This window comes from Paramisgurnus dabryanus, chromosome 5, assembly GCF_030506205.2.
Source record: "Paramisgurnus dabryanus chromosome 5, PD_genome_1.1, whole genome shotgun sequence".
In the NCBI taxonomy this organism is placed as follows: Eukaryota; Metazoa; Chordata; class Actinopteri; order Cypriniformes; family Cobitidae; genus Paramisgurnus; species Paramisgurnus dabryanus.
This window is the reverse complement of record NC_133341.1, coordinates 32640565-32657678: the sequence shown is the minus strand read 5'-3', so window position 1 is coordinate 32657678 and position 17114 is coordinate 32640565. Positions and strand designations below refer to the sequence as shown.

Below are 17114 nucleotides of genomic sequence, written 5' to 3'. Positions count from 1 at the left end.
TTTGCTTCTAATGTTTTATGCACAGATGTATGTTTGAATTCAGCATTTTGGAGGAGAACTAATCTGAGAAATAAAGCAGTACACAGTAACTGTTGTTCAGTCATGATCGTGATGTTCCTGGTGCAAGATTATGGGTTTCCACCTGCTAAAGTTTAATACTTTAAATTAGTGGTTTGTTTAAATCACTAATTATGAGTAAAGTATTTGTGATCATTCTGCAAACACCAGTAATGATTTTACACTTGTAATTATAAATCTGTTGAAATCTTAAATTGGGTTGATGTACAATATAAAGGATTATAGTGACTGTCAGTAGGCATCTAAAGCTTGCGTGCGCCCTCTGCTGGTGTTGAGTTTTTAACAACTTTATTCACATTCAGATCTTAAACATCCAATAATCAAAACAATTTCTCCATTATCAAATTTCTAACCAAACCCCCAAATATCCTACACCCAACCAAGGGCTGAATATTCAACATTATGAGAAGACAAGACACAAAAATGAAATTATTTTTAAAAAAAAATATGAGAAATGATGTTCAATATGCAACATGAGGTCAAACTATTTTACAAACACTTAATCCATAAACTGTGATGTAAATCATGTTCATGTTTTAACAGCAGTGTCTCTGGAGCGGTAGATCACCCCTCTGCTCTTCAGCTCTCGCACCACACCTGATAGAAAGCACAAACAAATATTCATTTATAAACAATTATTAATACAAATTGAATTCAGATTGTGGATTGAATGTCAGGTCTAATGTAACACTATGATTTTTGGTACGTCTAGTAAACTTTCCACTTAGGCAGTCACTACAGTGTGTTTAATGTTTGTGTGATTGGATGTTTATGAGCAGGTCACTCGAATCATCAGAAGATATGACACTAACCTGGAGGTAACCTGCCTGTTACCGTTACTGCATAGACACCTGGCTTGAAGTTACCTGAGGAAGACAGCATGAGTCGGGTAAATGATGAAAAACTTTATCAATAACACAGTTATGAACATCTTGTCCTTAATAGGGACATTACACAAGACTTTATTAAGATGTAAAGAAATCTTTGGTGTCCGCAGAGTACATATGTGAAGTTCTAGCTCAAAATATCATACAGATTATTTATTATAACATGTTAAAATAGACACTTTGTAGGTGTGAGCAAAAATGTGCCGTTTTTGTGTGTGTCTTTTTAAAAGCAAATGAGTTGATGAAATTCAAACACTGATCACAATGACACCATCATTTGTTGAATTTGAAAATCAATTGTAATTTCTCTCTCTCTCTGGACTAAATGCCAGTGTTGTGGTTGGATAGTGCAAATTGAGGGGCGGTACTATTATAACAAGATCCCCTTTTGATATCACAAGAGGAGACAAATTTCAATGAGCTACCAAAACTTAGTTACTGGGTTGACCTTTTTCACATAGGTTTCTAAATTGATAGAAGCACTGGACCCAATTATAGCACTTAAACATGAAAAAAGTCTATGAAAAAAATGTTCATATCTCCCCTTAGGTATGCTTGAATACTCACCAATTCTTTGCCATTTTGCCACCCAACTGTCTTCTGGGCTCATCATTGCAATAACACTACAAAAAAAAAAACACACTCACATTGGCAGTCAAATTACAATGCATGTGTTATTAAAATAAGAACATTTCGCTCGAAAAATGAACATTTTGTCCTTTGAATTAAGTCATTTTTGGATACATTTCTTAGGAAATAAGAAATATCACACACCCATCAAAAGAAGAGCTGGTGCACTCATAAACCATCTCTCGATTGCCCTTCATCTGCAGATATGATTCACAGTTATCACAGCCATCGTACTCAAACTGATCAATAGTCTGAAAAGAGAAGATGAAAACACATTAACAATCTAGCATTTACAATTCACTTCCAATTGTCACAGAAACAACATTAACTATGGTTTTACTACTGAAACACTAACTAACTATAGTTTATATGGTCTATTGCTACAAACATTTTTAACATTTTATTAAATAACTAATAATACATTTTTTGTCTGATAACATGCAATAAAAGTGGGTGTTTAAGTGTATAAATCTAGATTTGGTAACAAAAGGGGAAATAGAAACAAACACATATAGACGTATATGTATATAATATAAGTTATATAATATAACATTACAGACAAAAATGTTTTTCAACAATGTGACAAAAGCGTCTGCAAAATGTATAAACGTGCACGTATTTTAAAACTTTCGTAGTAAACAAGCTCTACTAATTATACATTTGAAATAAACTACAGTACAGTTCACGTTAGTTATCTGTTGTCAGTTTAACTTACCTTGACTAAAGAACAAAGCAGACACGCTCTCAAATGGCGAAGATCCTTTGGCACAGTCTCCAGAGACATTTCTAATATAGTTTAATCAGATATACTTCAAATCACAAAATTTAATAGATATAAATCCTTGAAAACGATGGTAGTTTTAAACGAGCATTTAGCATTACCCTTTCAAGCCTGAACACCACTTCCGGTGAGGACTAATGACGTAACACACAAGCGCCATTCGACCGCTCCAATTTATTTGTACAGAAATCTTTTCCTATTCCTCCTAAAGTAAAAGAAACTCACCTCAAAATTTTAAATGAAATGTATTTTTATAACAAATTCCTAAATAAAAAAAATGAATATAGAAATTATGTCATGTTCTTTCTGCAATAGCCATTGTGAAGAAACTAAAAATATCTTTATTTAATGAAGTTTTCTCAACTTTTCTGGATATCAGTTTTAGACTGGTGTATAGAAAATGAGGTGGTTGTTGTTGGTTTTGCTTTTACTTTACCACATATTTTATTTGGAATACCCAAAGACTGCTGTGTTCATTTTTATTTGCTTAAAGGTTCACTTTAAAATGAAAATTCTGTCTTCATTTACTCATCCTCATGTTGTTCTAAACCTGTATGATTTTTTTTTCTGATGAACACAAAAGAAGATATTTTGAGAAATGATGGTAAACACACCAGTAAATGACCGTTGACTTCCATAGTAGGAAAAAATATTTTAGAAGTATTGTAAAAAATTACTAAGAAAATGTTTTGATAAATGATGGTAAGCACACAGTTGACGGTGACCCTTAAATTCCATCATATTTTTTAATCCTACTATGGAAGTCTATGGTCACTTACTGCTGTGTGTTTACCATCATTTCTCAAAATTTCTTTTTTTTTGTATTCATCAGGAAAAAGAAATCCATAAAGATTTAGAACAACATGAGGATGAGTAAATGATGACATAATTTTTATTTTAAAGCGAACTATCCCTTTAATAACATTGATTCATTCATAAATGTAGATTCTTCTTCCACTGCTTATTAAAAATTACAATAATTTGATCAAATTTGAGAGGTCAGAGTGCAATGAAGCTGCTTGATCTATTGATATCATGATTTATTGTGATATTGCCCTTAATTCGTTTTTTTTCTTGTCACTCTCTATTTAAGTTAATGTTATGATTTATACATTTGTATTTTATTCTCTTTGTCTTTTCTAAATAATTGGAAACATACATAATTGTCATGTATTGGTACTGTGTTGAGCCTTTTTTATTCTCCTCATGTAAAATGAATACATTTGCCTTTGCTGTAGCCTATCTATGATTTTGTATTAAAAAAAAAATTATACAGACATCAAACACTGTAAATCAAACGTAAACTAATTATATACATCTTGATTCTAAACCTGACTAATAAGTTACGTGCCACAAAGTTGTATTTAGAACGCAAAATGCGCTTTAGATTACAGAAAATAATATATTTATTTCAGAGTATAACATAGATAGAAACAAAGCCAACTGGAATTTTTCAATATCCCATAATAATATTTTCCGACAAATAAAAAAACTTTTTGCACGGTACACTGTAAACTGCAGTTGCCATGATAGCCGCAAGCTGTCGCTGTTGTGACGTGTAAAACCAGCTCGCGCGAGGCGCGTTCAGTTGATGTTTAAAAGCACGCGCGCATAACGGCTCTGACAGACGACGGTAAATACATAAAACATGATTTCATAGATTTAAATACATATTTATTTAATAATTACCTGACATGTATTATCATCTTGTATTAATTAAAAATTTTATCCAAAGTCGAGAGCATTATGAAGCTTAAACTGTCAAGAAATGAATTACGAACGAATTATTAGTATTATTCTATAATGAAAAACAGATTGATCGATCATTCAAACATATAGTCATACTGTAACGTTAATCTGAATATATATTTTGGTTGGTAACACACTGATTTGAACACACTATATTGTTTTCTTTGTATATATTTAAATTGTTTCCTCGTGTCCATTTCCGCAGGTCATAAATAAAGAGGTTATTTGTATTAAACACGGAAGATATGGAGACTGACGGGTCTGTTTTAAAACTCCCCATAAGCCACAACACTTTTCCTGCAAAATTATGGAAACTGGTTAATGATCCTCACAACAGTTCAGTCACCTGGAGCCCGAATGAAGATGGAGTGATAATCAACCAGCAGCAGTTTGAGATTGAACTGATGTTACCCGTCAAACAAAATCCCAAACTGTTTAAGACCACCAACTTCCATAGCTTCATCCGTCAGCTCAATCTGTACGGTTTTAGGAAGATGTTAGATGATTCCTCAAAGGCCAGACAACTCCACCACTTTTACAATCCCAACTTTAGAAAGGATCAGCCTGAACTTTTGGTCAATCTAAAGAGACTGACCATCACTAATAGAGTCAAGATGTGCGGAGAGACAGCGATGGATTGTGCACCAAGGCCGATCCGTCGAAAATCTGAGCACAGCACCGCAGATGAGAACCAAGGCCAGTTTAAGTTAATACTAGATTGTACATTATTACATTAGAAACATGATCGGTTCATTGATCAGAAGATTGTTGTAATGCAGTTAAAGGGATACTCCAGCCAAATATCAAAATTACCCCATGATTTAATCACCCTCAAGCAATTCAACATACATATGTCCATCATCTTTCAAAGGAACACATTTGGAGTTATTTTAGTAAATGTCCTTGCTCTTACATGCTTATAATGGTATAAAACAGGGATCAGGGTACAACTTTTGACTTTAAACACCCAAAAAGTGTATTTACCCTTCACAAAAGTAATCCACATGGCTCCAATATAGCCTGATCTCAAAAAATACGTGAAATAGTAATGCATTATTTTGCTCAGTTTTGCGTGCCATTGTCACATTTTTCCACCATTTTACGTGCCCATGCCACGCATTTCTTTTCCGTGTCTGTTTCACGTATTGGTTTCTTAACGGTTTTTCCTATTTCCAATTTGGGGTTAGAACAACTTTTTGTTACATAAAATGACATCCTTACCCAAACCCAACTCTAACCCTTACGTCAAGCGACAATGGTTTAAAAAGCATACGAAAAAATTGTATAAACCAATACTTAAAGTGACATCTTAACGCAAACAGCAAATCTAACTCCAAACCAAAGCGACAATTGTTTAAAAATAGGAAAAACAGTTGAGTAACCAATACGTGAAACTGACACGGAAAAGAAATGCGTGGCACGGGCATAATAATGGGTATAATATGCGTGACTATTTCACGGAAATTTCAGGAGATTTCACGAAGATCAGGTTGCTCCAATGGGTTAATAAAGGTCTTCTGCGGGTAATCAATGGGATTTTGTAAGAAAATAACCATATTTCAAACTTTATAAACTATAATAAGCTTCCGTTAATGGCACAATTTTTGACTCATACGATTCAAGTGAGAGTTTTAGCGTAGTGAGGATTCATTTCCATTAGTTTGTCGCGCAATGACCTTTATTAACCTCTTGGAGCCATGTGAATTAATACTGTGAAGGATGAATTCACTTTTAAGTTGTTCCCTGATCCATGTTTTCTCCCATTATAAGCTTGGAAGAGCAAGAACATTTCCTAAAATAACTCCAAATGTGTTTCTCTGAAGGTTGATGGGCATATGTTTCTTGAATCATGGGTTTATTTTGTTATTTGGCTACAGTATCAATTTAATAAGTGTTTTATTTCATGTTTCTATTCTGTGTCATTAATATAGGATGATTGCTTGATTGTGTCTTAATGATTGTCTGATGATCTCATGTCAATGCTAAGTGAATTCGTTTTTAGGCTCTGTACATCCATATCAGTACTACGGTACTGAATCCCATCAGCTGAGATCACATGATCGAACCCCGATCGCATCCCATCCCTTGATCTTTCACTACGGTGATGTATCTCCCTTCTACATTGACAAGGGAATCCCAGTTTCTGTTTTGAGGCGATATCCACCTGACATCTCTCACGGGTTTGCCTTTACCCCTAACACCATGCTGCTTCACCAAGAGCCAAAATATGTACCTGTACCATTTTACTCACCATACACATCAAGATATTTCCCACCAGGTAAACCCTTTTATGTAAGCACCTGTTAAAGTATTATAACTTTATTTATATACTTTTATCAGAATTGTTTTCAATTGTTTCTCAGTATTTTTCAAAATACAGAACGATCTCTTTGAGTAACTCGGTTGTTTCTCAGACAAGCTATGAAATTAAATGGAGATCAGATTGGGCTTTTTGCATTTAGATTTTTTTTTTTAAAGATTTTTCTTTATTATGCTTGCTGAGATCAGAAGACATTATATATATATATGAAAGTTTTCTAAAACCAAAAGCAATGCTTTACACATATTATTTATTTATTTATTTCATAATTTTTAAAAGCATTTTGGGAGAAGCATCAGAGACAAGTTATGAATTATACACTTATGAATGAGCAGCCTCATAGCACTTTCCTCTGATGCTATTTATACTTTAGATGCAAATTGAATAGATTATTATGTTGTATGATTTTTGTGTTCTCAGCTATTTGTCAGTGTAGCAGAAGTTGCTTTATGGATGTGGACAGAACAGGCTTTGGTCAATATTCATTTGCCCCTTATGGTTATTTCCAGGTAAGAGCTGCTAACAGTTGTTGTTGTTTTTTTTTTTTTTGCTGCTTTAATTTTTTTAAACATTCAATGTCTTTACAGACTTATTTTTATAAGTCACAACAACTCACCACTGGTCAAAATATACAATAGTACGTCCGACGTCGATATTAATAGTAAAGCCAATTCTACCTAAAATGCTAGGCAGGAAAAAAATAAATATATTATACATTATTGTGATATACTTTACACTGTAAAACATTTATTGTAGTTATGCAGCTGTTTGCCAGTAACTTACTGTAGATTTAAATTGATGTTATTAACAACAGTTTGTTCAAAGTTAAATGAACATTAAACATTGATTAACTCTTTCCCCGCCATTAACGAGTTATCTCGTCAATTAATAGAAAACATTTGCATTAAAAACCCTGTTTTTGATGAATTTTTATGTTAATCTGTAATACCGTGATTATCCACTTACCCAATTTATAAAAAAAAAAACTGAAGCAAAACGTCATTTAATAATTTTAAACTCTGTGTATGTTTTGATAATCATTCTGAATCTGATCTCTAACAAAATTCCATCACAAAAATTCAATTATTTTAGCTTTTTGCAAAAAAAAAATTTTTAAGAGTTTATAAGCAGAGAAAAAAAATAGATAGGATGAAACGTTTTTTCCTGTTTTGTTTGTTTGTTTGTTTGAAAGCAGAGAGTCTGTTCTTTCATTTGAAATATTTGTATGTTTGTATATTTTTAGAAGAACATTTTCCTGAAAGGCATTTTGTGAAATTTTTGTGAAAATCACAAAAAATGCTGGGGGGCAACTTTTCAAAAAATAGCTGGCGGGGAATGAGTTAACAAGTCTTTATCATCACAAAATAAAACTATAAAATAACAGCCTCATGCAAAGCATTCTGGGAAACTTTTTCTGTTTCCTTTAGATTTTGGTTCCCAGAATGCTTTACATGCAGTTATTTTATAGTTTTATTCTGTAAAGATAAAGACTTGTTAATGTTTAATGTTCATTTTGAACAAACTGTTGCCAGAAAATAACATACATCTATCTACAGTTAGTTACTGGCAAATTTTAATACTGTAATTTCTACAGAAATTGTTTACAGTGTACCATTATTGTCATATAAAATCGATTAGGTCTAAAATCATTTGGTGTCATTTTCTTTATGAAAAATACAATTCCTTATTTTTTTTCTCTGTGGGAAATTTGACTTGCTGGTTTCCTGTGTTTAATTTCACACTCTTCAACATTTTAAAGACTTTTATTATTATTGTTCTAGCAGAACTATTCTGTGAATGACCCCCACATCAGAAATCAAACTCAAGATTGTATACCAAAGGATAGGGGTGACATCAACCTGGACACAGTGTTTCAGATGGTGGATGAGTTTCAGGGTTTACCTAATGTTGACATAGTCCAAGTGGATTCTCCTGTAAAACCCCAACACAACTCTGGCTTATCTGACCCTTCTGGATCTGCTCTTTACACTTTACCTGCTGTATCTGAGCTTGAATCTCTCAATGACCAAAGCTCCAGGCCCAATACTGTGTCATTAAGTTCTGTGCCAAGCCTGGATTCCTCTGATGGTGCTTGTAGAAGGCGCACCGATAACATCAATCTAGAGGCTTATAAACAGTACAATGACATAATGTCTAAATACAGCGTGAATCAGGTCTTACATTCATCTTCTAAGGAAAGGATCATAACCACACAGGACAGCAGAACGCTTGGAAAATAATCACTGCAGCTGCTTTGGTACGACTCTTTTAGAAAATGTCACCTCAACACTACTGTGTTTGTAAAAATGATTTCGTTAACTTTAGTGATTATAAATTTGTGGTAATTTTGATTCACAGATGACACTCGATGTTCCCCAGCAGATGCTCATGGCAGACATTAAAATATCAATCAAATATTTAAATATATCAGTATTTCTCAATGCTCCATGTTAAACAAATATTTAGCAGTTATTTATATTTTTTTCTATAGTTATTTAATGATTTAGACAGCTATTTGTCTAATAGCCACTGACAAAGACTATTATATAGAATTTTTGATGATCTTAAATATTTCTTATAAATAATTAATCACTACATCTGTAATACAACACAAGAACAAAAGAAAGATTTTAATAGCATTTATTTGAGCTTAATTTGAATAAATTCAGAATGAAAACACTGAAAATGTGTGTTATTAAAGTTTTTATTGTTTTAGTTGTTATTGTATGAAAATATTAAGATGGATGAATTGATTGTGGAAGAGATTCATCCCTTAAAGGGATAGTTCACCCAAAACTGTACTAACCTCATCTAAACCTGTATGAGTTTCTTTATTCTGTTCAATGCAAAAGAAGAGATTTTGGTGGTACCCATTGACCTCCATAGTAAGAAAAAGAAATACTATGGAAGTCCATAGATCAACTGAAAAAACGTATACGTGTTTAGATCAACATAAATTCTCTATCTATCTGTCTGTGAACTTCTGTCCGTCTATCTATGATCTAAACATCTCAAGGTACATCTCAAGAGTTCATTTCTGCAAACTCTAGGCAATGGACGACTACACTGAAGATGATAAAATATAACATAGTTTAGATTTATTTGTAATGATTTTTGTCTTAAAATAATTGTCTTACTTATTTGGTTATATTATTCTAAAATGTGGAAAACATATAAATAAATTATAACTAAGTGTTGTAAAACTTTTGAACCGTACGCACACACGTTTTACCACTCAAGGTTTTAGATCATTTCACTAAAATATTTTTTCATGATCTTAAAAATAATTTCTCTGAAGGTGCCCAGCAAGCAAAAGCCAAGACGGCTAACTAATAGACCCACCCAATATAGTCTGGCTATGATTAACCCACCTACCTAAATAACCTTGAGTTTGTTTTTGCCAAAATAACTGTACTATATTGCATCATGTAAGCAAGGTCAAGGTGTTTGCTTTCATTTCTTTTACATGTGTACACATTGTCTATTCTTGGGCTATGGTTAGACATCTATTAGACTTTCACTGACAGCCAATTTGTGCCTTGTTTTGACGAAAAATGATTGCTGGGTGCAAAACTATAAATGTTTGTGTACAAAAGTATAACTCTGCCGACATATACATTTATTTTTAAACTAATCATTTATTTAGATTTTTTTTTTTTTTGATGGATGACGTGGACCAAATGAAGATAAAGCAGCCAATGAACATTTTTGGCAAATTCTGGAAACTGTTACACAGAAGATGCTAAAATATAAGTTTTGATATATTTAGATTTTTTTCGCCATGATTCTAAAAGGTGGTAAAAAGATAAAGAATAAGTATTTCAAAACTTTATAAAGATAGTCTATATATGTGTGTATGTGTGTATATATATATATATATATATATATATATATATATATATATATATATATATATATATATATATATACACATTCACCTAAAGGATTATTAGGAATACCATACTAATACTGTGTTTGACCCCCCTTTCACCTTAAGAACTGCTCAACAAGGTGCTGAAAGCATTCTTTAGAAATGTTGGCACATATTGATAGGATAACATTTTGCAGTTGATGGAGATTTGTGGCACATCCATGGCACGAAGCTCCCGTTCCACCACATCCCAAAGATGCTCTATTGAGTTGAGATCTGGTGACTGTGGGGGCCATTTTAGTACAGTGAACTCATTGTCATGTTCAAGAAACCAATTTGAAATGATTTGAGCTTTGTGACATGGTGCATTATCCTGCTGGAAGTAGCCATCAGAGGATGGGTACATGGTGGCCATAAAGGCATGGACATGGTCAGAAACAATCCTCAAGTAGGCCGCGGCATTTAAACGATGCCCAATTGGCACTAAGGGGCTTAAAGTGTGCCAAGAAAACATCCCCCACACCATTACACCACCACCACCAGCCTGCACAGTGGTAACAAGGCATGATAGATCCATGTTCTCGTTCTGTTTACGACAAATTCTGACTCTACCATCTGAATGTCTCATAGAAATCGAGACTCGTGAGATCAGGCAACATTTTTCCAGTCTTCAACCGTCCAATTTTGGTGAGCTTGTGCAAATTGTAGCCTCTTTTTCCTATTTGTAGTGGATATGAGTGGTACCCGGTGGGGTCTTCTGCTGTTGTAGCCCATCCGCCTCAAGGTTGTGCGTGTTGTGGCTTCACAAATGCTTTGCTGAATACCTCGCTTGTAATGAGTGGTTATTTCAGTTAAAGTTGTTCTTCTGTAAGCTTGAATCAGTCGGCCCATTCTCCTCTGACCTCTAGCATCAACAAAGCATTTTCACCCACAGGATTGTCGCATACTGGATGTTTTTCCCTTTTCACGCCATTTTTTGTAAACCCTAGGAATGGTTGTGCGTGAAAATCCAAGTAACTGAGCAGATTGTGAAATACTCAGACCGGCCCCGTCTGGCACCAACAACCATGCCACGCTTAAAATTGCTTAAATCTCCTTTCTGACATTCAGTTTGGAGTTCACGAGATTGTCTTAAAGCAACTCCCATGTGATTGTACGTTATTGCATTAATGAGAAATACAGGTGTTCCTAATAATCCTTTACGTGAGTGTATATGTATATTAGGCAACCACAACCAGCTTTGTTGTTTAAGAAGTTTTAATTTCCATCCATATTTATTTTTCAATCTATTTTATTAAGATACAAACAGATAATACAGGAAATATGTAAAAAAAAAAAAAAATTCAGGACTAAATGTCTTCTTTAGGCATCGTCTGTTGAGCGTTTTTGAGCAGAATAAAGTAAAAAGACTATAGAATTTAATTTATTTAGGTTTAAGAGATCCTGCAGTTTCCTGCTATTGCTGAAGTGGAAGGGGAGTTTACCCTAAAAAATTGATACAATAGTTAACATTTTTATACAGTTTTTAATACTACATACACATTTCCTGTATTTTCTGAATGTATTCTATTAAAGAGACTGAGAAACAATTATATATAACATTGCAAAAACAACAAATCTAATTCTGGAATGGAGGCCTAAGCACAGTACTGTATATATAGGTTATTGTTTATCAGTGATGATTGCTGTAAGTGCAGTGATGTGCGCTAGAGGGCGCAGTGTATGTGGATGTAATTGGTCAGATCAGTCGGGTTCTGCTCCACCCTCAGTGTGTCAGTCCCACAGCAGGTACACACACACACTTCAACTTTACACTTTTCCAGCGATCATTGCTGTTCGCGTACGGTTCAACAACACGGAGCTTTGATTTCACACCACGAACAGCGCCTTTAGGATTTTGTACTAAAACCACTGGATTTCACGACCGATTTGCGGATAATCGATTTGAATTTGAGAGAAAAACTGAAGGCGAACAGGTTTGTAAAGGATCAACAGATTGTTCATCTTAATTCATTGGTTGGAATGGATTTATATGTACGTGAACGGCTCTCATTGACACGTGTTGTCGGGAAAGCGTAAGCGATTCGTGCGGTGAAACTTTTCAACATTTTCTTCTCGATTCGTCTTCATTTCGGACCTGACGGGGAAAGTTTTCAAAGGGAGATTATACATCTGATTTGTTGGAGTATTATCAGATCTTTGAGTGATACATTGTCGCATTGATGGATACAATCATTCTGCTACAACCTGTTGCGTTCTGGAATGTTTGGAATCCTTTGAAGTGGACGCGCAGAAGTGAGAGATTATGACGTGACTTTATTAGTGCGTGCGCGCGGGAAACAACAGCAAATCACAATATGTTTCCAGTATTAGCGATCTGACTGGAAGCTCAGGTGATCACATCAAACTCTATGGGTCACCTGTGTGTTTTACAGTGGTGTCTACAGTATGTCATATTTCATCACGTCAGTCATGTGACCCACTTTACTAACACTGAATGAATGCTTAAAAATTACACGTGTGTGATAAAAGTGAAATCTGAGGTTCATAAACAGTTAAATGATTTATTGGTAGTATGTTTACTAGTTAAACCTTACTGCAGAATCCTTTGGACACGTAAACCTGACTGCTGGGAATTGTATCTTTTGCTGGGATCAGGTAGATTTGGGGACAGTGCATCATGTATGGCCGGAGCCCGCCGCTGCGCCCGGGACAATGAGGGTTCCTGTGCGGCGACTGGCCGGGCTCTGGCCGTGGCTGCTCATGGCCGCCTTACAGGTGGTGTTGGGCCACACTGGGTTGGAACTAGCTGCTGCCGTTGAGTCGGAAAGATCTGCGCCCAAAGCCATGATCAAGGTGACCCTACTGAAGCAGGAACCCACCAGCAGGCCCATCACGCTGGAAGGAGTTTTCGTCGGAGGCAGTGCCGGCTATGCCGAGGGGAAACTGATGCAGGTAAGCGGTGGATGGAAGTGTTGTTTTGGTCCTGCATTAGCCTACAGGTGTTGGGAAGAGTATCTACACAGGATCTGTAAGAGGAACCCTGGGAATAATGAGGTTGGGAACATACGCATCAATTCTGGAGTTTGTATCCTCCTGGGTACTTATGGTGACATGCAGTGTTTCATCATACTGTAGAGTTTGAATGTCCAAACAGCATCTTGTGAGCTCTCAATTTTTCTACCAAGATGTTCAATGATTGTTTTTTTTTTTTTGAACTTGTAAGCTACAAAGTTCCAGATCTTTCGTTTAACTTATGTCATAATATTTGTTTAAAATAGTAATTTCCAGGTTCTGTCAAAACATTTGGAGCTTCATAACATGACCTGCCATCCAATTAAGCATCAGTACATCTCTCAGGTGGCTTGTTCAATCACTCCTCTTATAAGATCAGAAACACGTACAGATGTAGAAGATCTTGTGTAGCTCAGTTGTAGGGCATTGCATTAGCAGCGCAAACGGTCATGGGATCGAACCCAGGGAACACGCAGTGATAAAAATGTTGATGGTATGGGCAACGCTCCGAAATATGGTGCAGACGCACTTCCAGAGTTTGAATCCCAAGATTCCCAATTCTTTGCCGATCCCATACCCTTCTCTCCACCCTGTTGTCTCCTTAATACTGTCAAATAAAGACAATAATGGCCGAAAAAATAATGTTAAAAGTGTCTGCCAAATGCATAAATGTAAATGTAATGTCGTCCTTCATCTGAGAAATGTTTCAGGCCAGCATGTAGACCTCTTCGCCTGGGAAGACGTGTTCATATGTGTTGCTCCTAGTGCCAAAAACTCCACCCAGGCTTATTGGAGGTGATAGATTTGTGGTCTTGTAAACAGTTAGGTCTGTTCTCTGAGGCCATACTGCCAGATGTGAAGTCTTTGAAGGCTGCGTACAGCACAGTTCTCTGCAAGAGCAATTCAGATAATGCCAGAGGGGATGCGCTAACTGTATGAAACATGAAAGCCTTTATCCCTGTAGGAAAAAGATATTACACCATAAAAATAGATTTGAGACCAAGTTGCTTTTGTGGAATGTGTGTGTGTGTGTGTGTGTGTGTTGTATGAACCAACCTAGAAACTAAAGATGTTGTTGTGAGTTCAATCTAGCACTTACTGAACTAAATAGTTATTTGCGTCTACTGTAAATTAAACGTGAGTGCAGTTTTTAACCCCAACCATGAGGCTCAGGAGTTCTCTCAATTCAAAAGACACCGCTCCAAGTCCCTCCGATCTAACCCAACCAATCGCTTAGAAAGTGACAGCACATCATTCATGTCTTTCCAAACACTGCTAACTAGTATCTACATGCAATATGTGAAATTGGGAACGCATGCCCGAGCAGAGGAGGATTGTTGTTAGAGATCTGGGTTAGTAACTCAAAGGTTGAAGGTTCAAGCCCAGAAAAGTTGCCACTTTTCTCTCTTTTGCATGAGCTAAGTGTGCTGTAATGTTGAATGAAATGACTGAAGTGTATGTACGGCTCAGTATTCGATGGTACAAGGTGCTGCTCTCTTTAACTCGAGTGCTGAGAGCGTGTCGCTGTTGTTTTTTTGTTGTAGCGTTTACCTGTTGAAACAGGTCTGGGTTGCCCTGGTGGATTGTCCTGCTGTATAATGTTCCTTCCTTTAGGGGACAAAGTGATAGATTCATGTGTCTTTGTTCAGGCCAGATCGCTTGAATACAACATAATGGCTTTTATCTACTTATAGAAGAGTGATGTTAAGTTATCTATAGAATGTAATTATTCAGTTATGTTGATGACGTTTGTAAGGATGTTTTGATCTAAAACTACTTTTTTGCTTGAGCTCAGCTAGTATATTAAGATTTGCTTGAACCTTTTTGAGAAACACATTTTGCTAATACTTTACATAAGTTCTCATTCATTAATTTTAGTATAACACACTGGAAAAAATGACTTTCTTACTTATTTCTACTGAAAACAAGACAAAAATACTATCTAAAAATTCTTAAGTCAAGATGTATTTTCTTGATGAGGAAAATGACCTAGAAATAATCTGCTAATGGGGTGAATCCTATTTTTAGATTTTTTTTCTCACCCCATTGGCAGATTATTTTGCTTGTTTTAAGCACAAATTCACCTAAATTGTATATTTTTTTGTTTAAAAACTAAACTTATTTTCTCAGGTCATTTTGCTCATCAAGAAAAAGCATCTTAATTTAAACATTTTTAGATATATTTACTGAAAACAAGACAAAAATACTTAGTAAGAAAGTCATTTTTTGCAGTGACAGCTCTCTAAAATGCTTGATTTTGATTTGCCAGTCGCGACATTTCAAGGTTCATACTTTTAGTTATCAACCATTTAAAACAAATAAAACACGTAACCCAGATGCTGCAAATCATTTTGACAGGTAGAGCTTAATGTTACACAAAATTACATTCAAATATGTCTTTTAATAACATATATATGACATTATATTTACAAATGATTTAACCAAACAGTGTGTTTGTGACATTTAAAAGTCTTGTCTTATCTTAAAAGCAAAAGTAAACGTGTTTTCCTCACAAAAGGTCTGCATTTCAATATTTCAATATTTAATGTTTCTTACCTTACTCATGAGGTAAATAGGTGTGTAATAAGCTATTCATGTATTCCAATTTTGTAACATTTTAAGAAATGTGTAAAGTTTTACCCACCTTCTAAGCAAACTAATAATGAATTGATTTGTTTGAACTGATTCATGAACCTTGCTATGTCTGTTGCAGTATTATGACAGAAGTTTACTGGGCAGTTTTTCTGACAGGGCTTAAGTCTAGTCCCAGACTAAAATGCATGTTTATCTTAACTAAAAACAGCCTCCGCTGACATATCTAAAAATTACAGTGCCATTGTTTTGTCTCAAGATTCACACCAGTAAGGTACTACTCAAAATTTCTAATATAACTAAGGACTAGTTTTAAGGACTGGCTTAACCTAAACCCTCTCCGGGAAACCGCCCCAAAATCTCAAACACTTCATGCAGTTCACGAGACAAGGATCACACAATTTTTCTCAGTGTGGTTCTTTTAGTGAACTGAACGTCTAAATAAAATGTGCATTAACACCATCACAATAATCATAAATATCTGCGATAGATAACCGAGCGCTGCCATGCAGCATTTATTCAGTACTAAAAACTTGAAGCTAAAGAGAGTTGGATTATTGTTGTTTCTTCTTGTTTAATGCAGGCGTGTCGGTCTGGCTGTCCTCGGGCTGCTTTGAATCGGGCTCGTAGAGGATGACAGCCAGTTTTCATAACCACCAGTAATTACACATCCACTGTCCCATTTCATCTTCACGAGCATGTTGTTTCTGCAGGCCACAGGTTGGCGAGCTGCACTCCCCAAATTTAAGTCTCTTTTCTGGGCCTGTCGGTGGATCACAGAGCAGAAAAATACAAGATTAGACATGATGATGATGGTGATGGTGGAAAGGTTTAATTTAGAGAGAAAAGCATCTCCTTAATGTCACTGCCCTCTTTGTTTATTTTTTAGTAAAGATGTGCATTTCAGACGTGACACAAGCTGTGTTTTGTTCAGTTTGAGCCAGGGATAGGTTTGATAGATTATATATTGCATAACAAAAGTTGATTTAGTTTCACAAATTTGCCTCTCAATTTAATGTAAGTATATTTATGTTATATTGTTTTCTCAATATCGGTTTGGCCCTGAGGTCAGTGAAGGCCCGTTTTAAAGTGTTTGCACATGTCGGAGAGGTCAGGCGTTCTGATGCTCCCCTCGTGAATTGAAGCAAAAGCCAAAACCGGCTTTGAGCTTGAACGCACACCACATCTGTT

General features: G+C 35.3%; 3 protein-coding genes across 4 annotated transcripts in view; 2 read left to right on the top strand and 1 right to left on the bottom strand.

The window, feature by feature from the left end:
* Positions 1 to 349: 349 nt before the first annotated feature.
* supt4h1 (SPT4 homolog, DSIF elongation factor subunit) lies at positions 350 to 2510 on the bottom strand. Its single transcript, XM_065251116.1, has 5 exons — positions 2311 to 2510; positions 1740 to 1846; positions 1533 to 1588; positions 891 to 944; positions 350 to 675 (listed from the first exon to the last, which is right to left on the bottom strand). Exons 1-5 carry the CDS (start codon positions 2377 to 2379, stop codon positions 608 to 610), a joined length of 354 nt encoding a protein of 117 aa, XP_065107188.1. The 5' UTR covers positions 2380 to 2510; the 3' UTR covers positions 350 to 607.
* A 1860-nt stretch (positions 2511 to 4370) lies between these two features.
* On the top strand, positions 4371 to 8926 carry hsf5 (heat shock transcription factor family member 5). The gene is made up of 5 exons (XM_065250115.1): positions 4371 to 4821; positions 6128 to 6403; positions 6866 to 6954; positions 8227 to 8702; positions 8804 to 8926. The coding sequence occupies exons 1-4, from the start codon at positions 4371 to 4373 to the stop codon at positions 8683 to 8685; spliced, it is 1275 nt and encodes a 424-aa protein (XP_065106187.1). The 3' UTR covers positions 8686 to 8702; positions 8804 to 8926.
* A 3181-nt stretch (positions 8927 to 12107) lies between these two features.
* The window catches only part of rnf43 (ring finger protein 43), a 108652-nt gene continuing 103645 nt past the window's right edge, over positions 12108 to 17114 (top strand). For both annotated transcript variants that reach the window (XM_065251114.1, XM_065251113.1), the window contains exon 1: positions 12108 to 13271. In XM_065251114.1, coding sequence (XP_065107186.1) covers positions 13032 to 13271 — 240 coding nt within the window. In that variant the 5' untranslated portion in view covers positions 12108 to 13031. The remainder of the gene's footprint in view (positions 13272 to 17114) is intronic.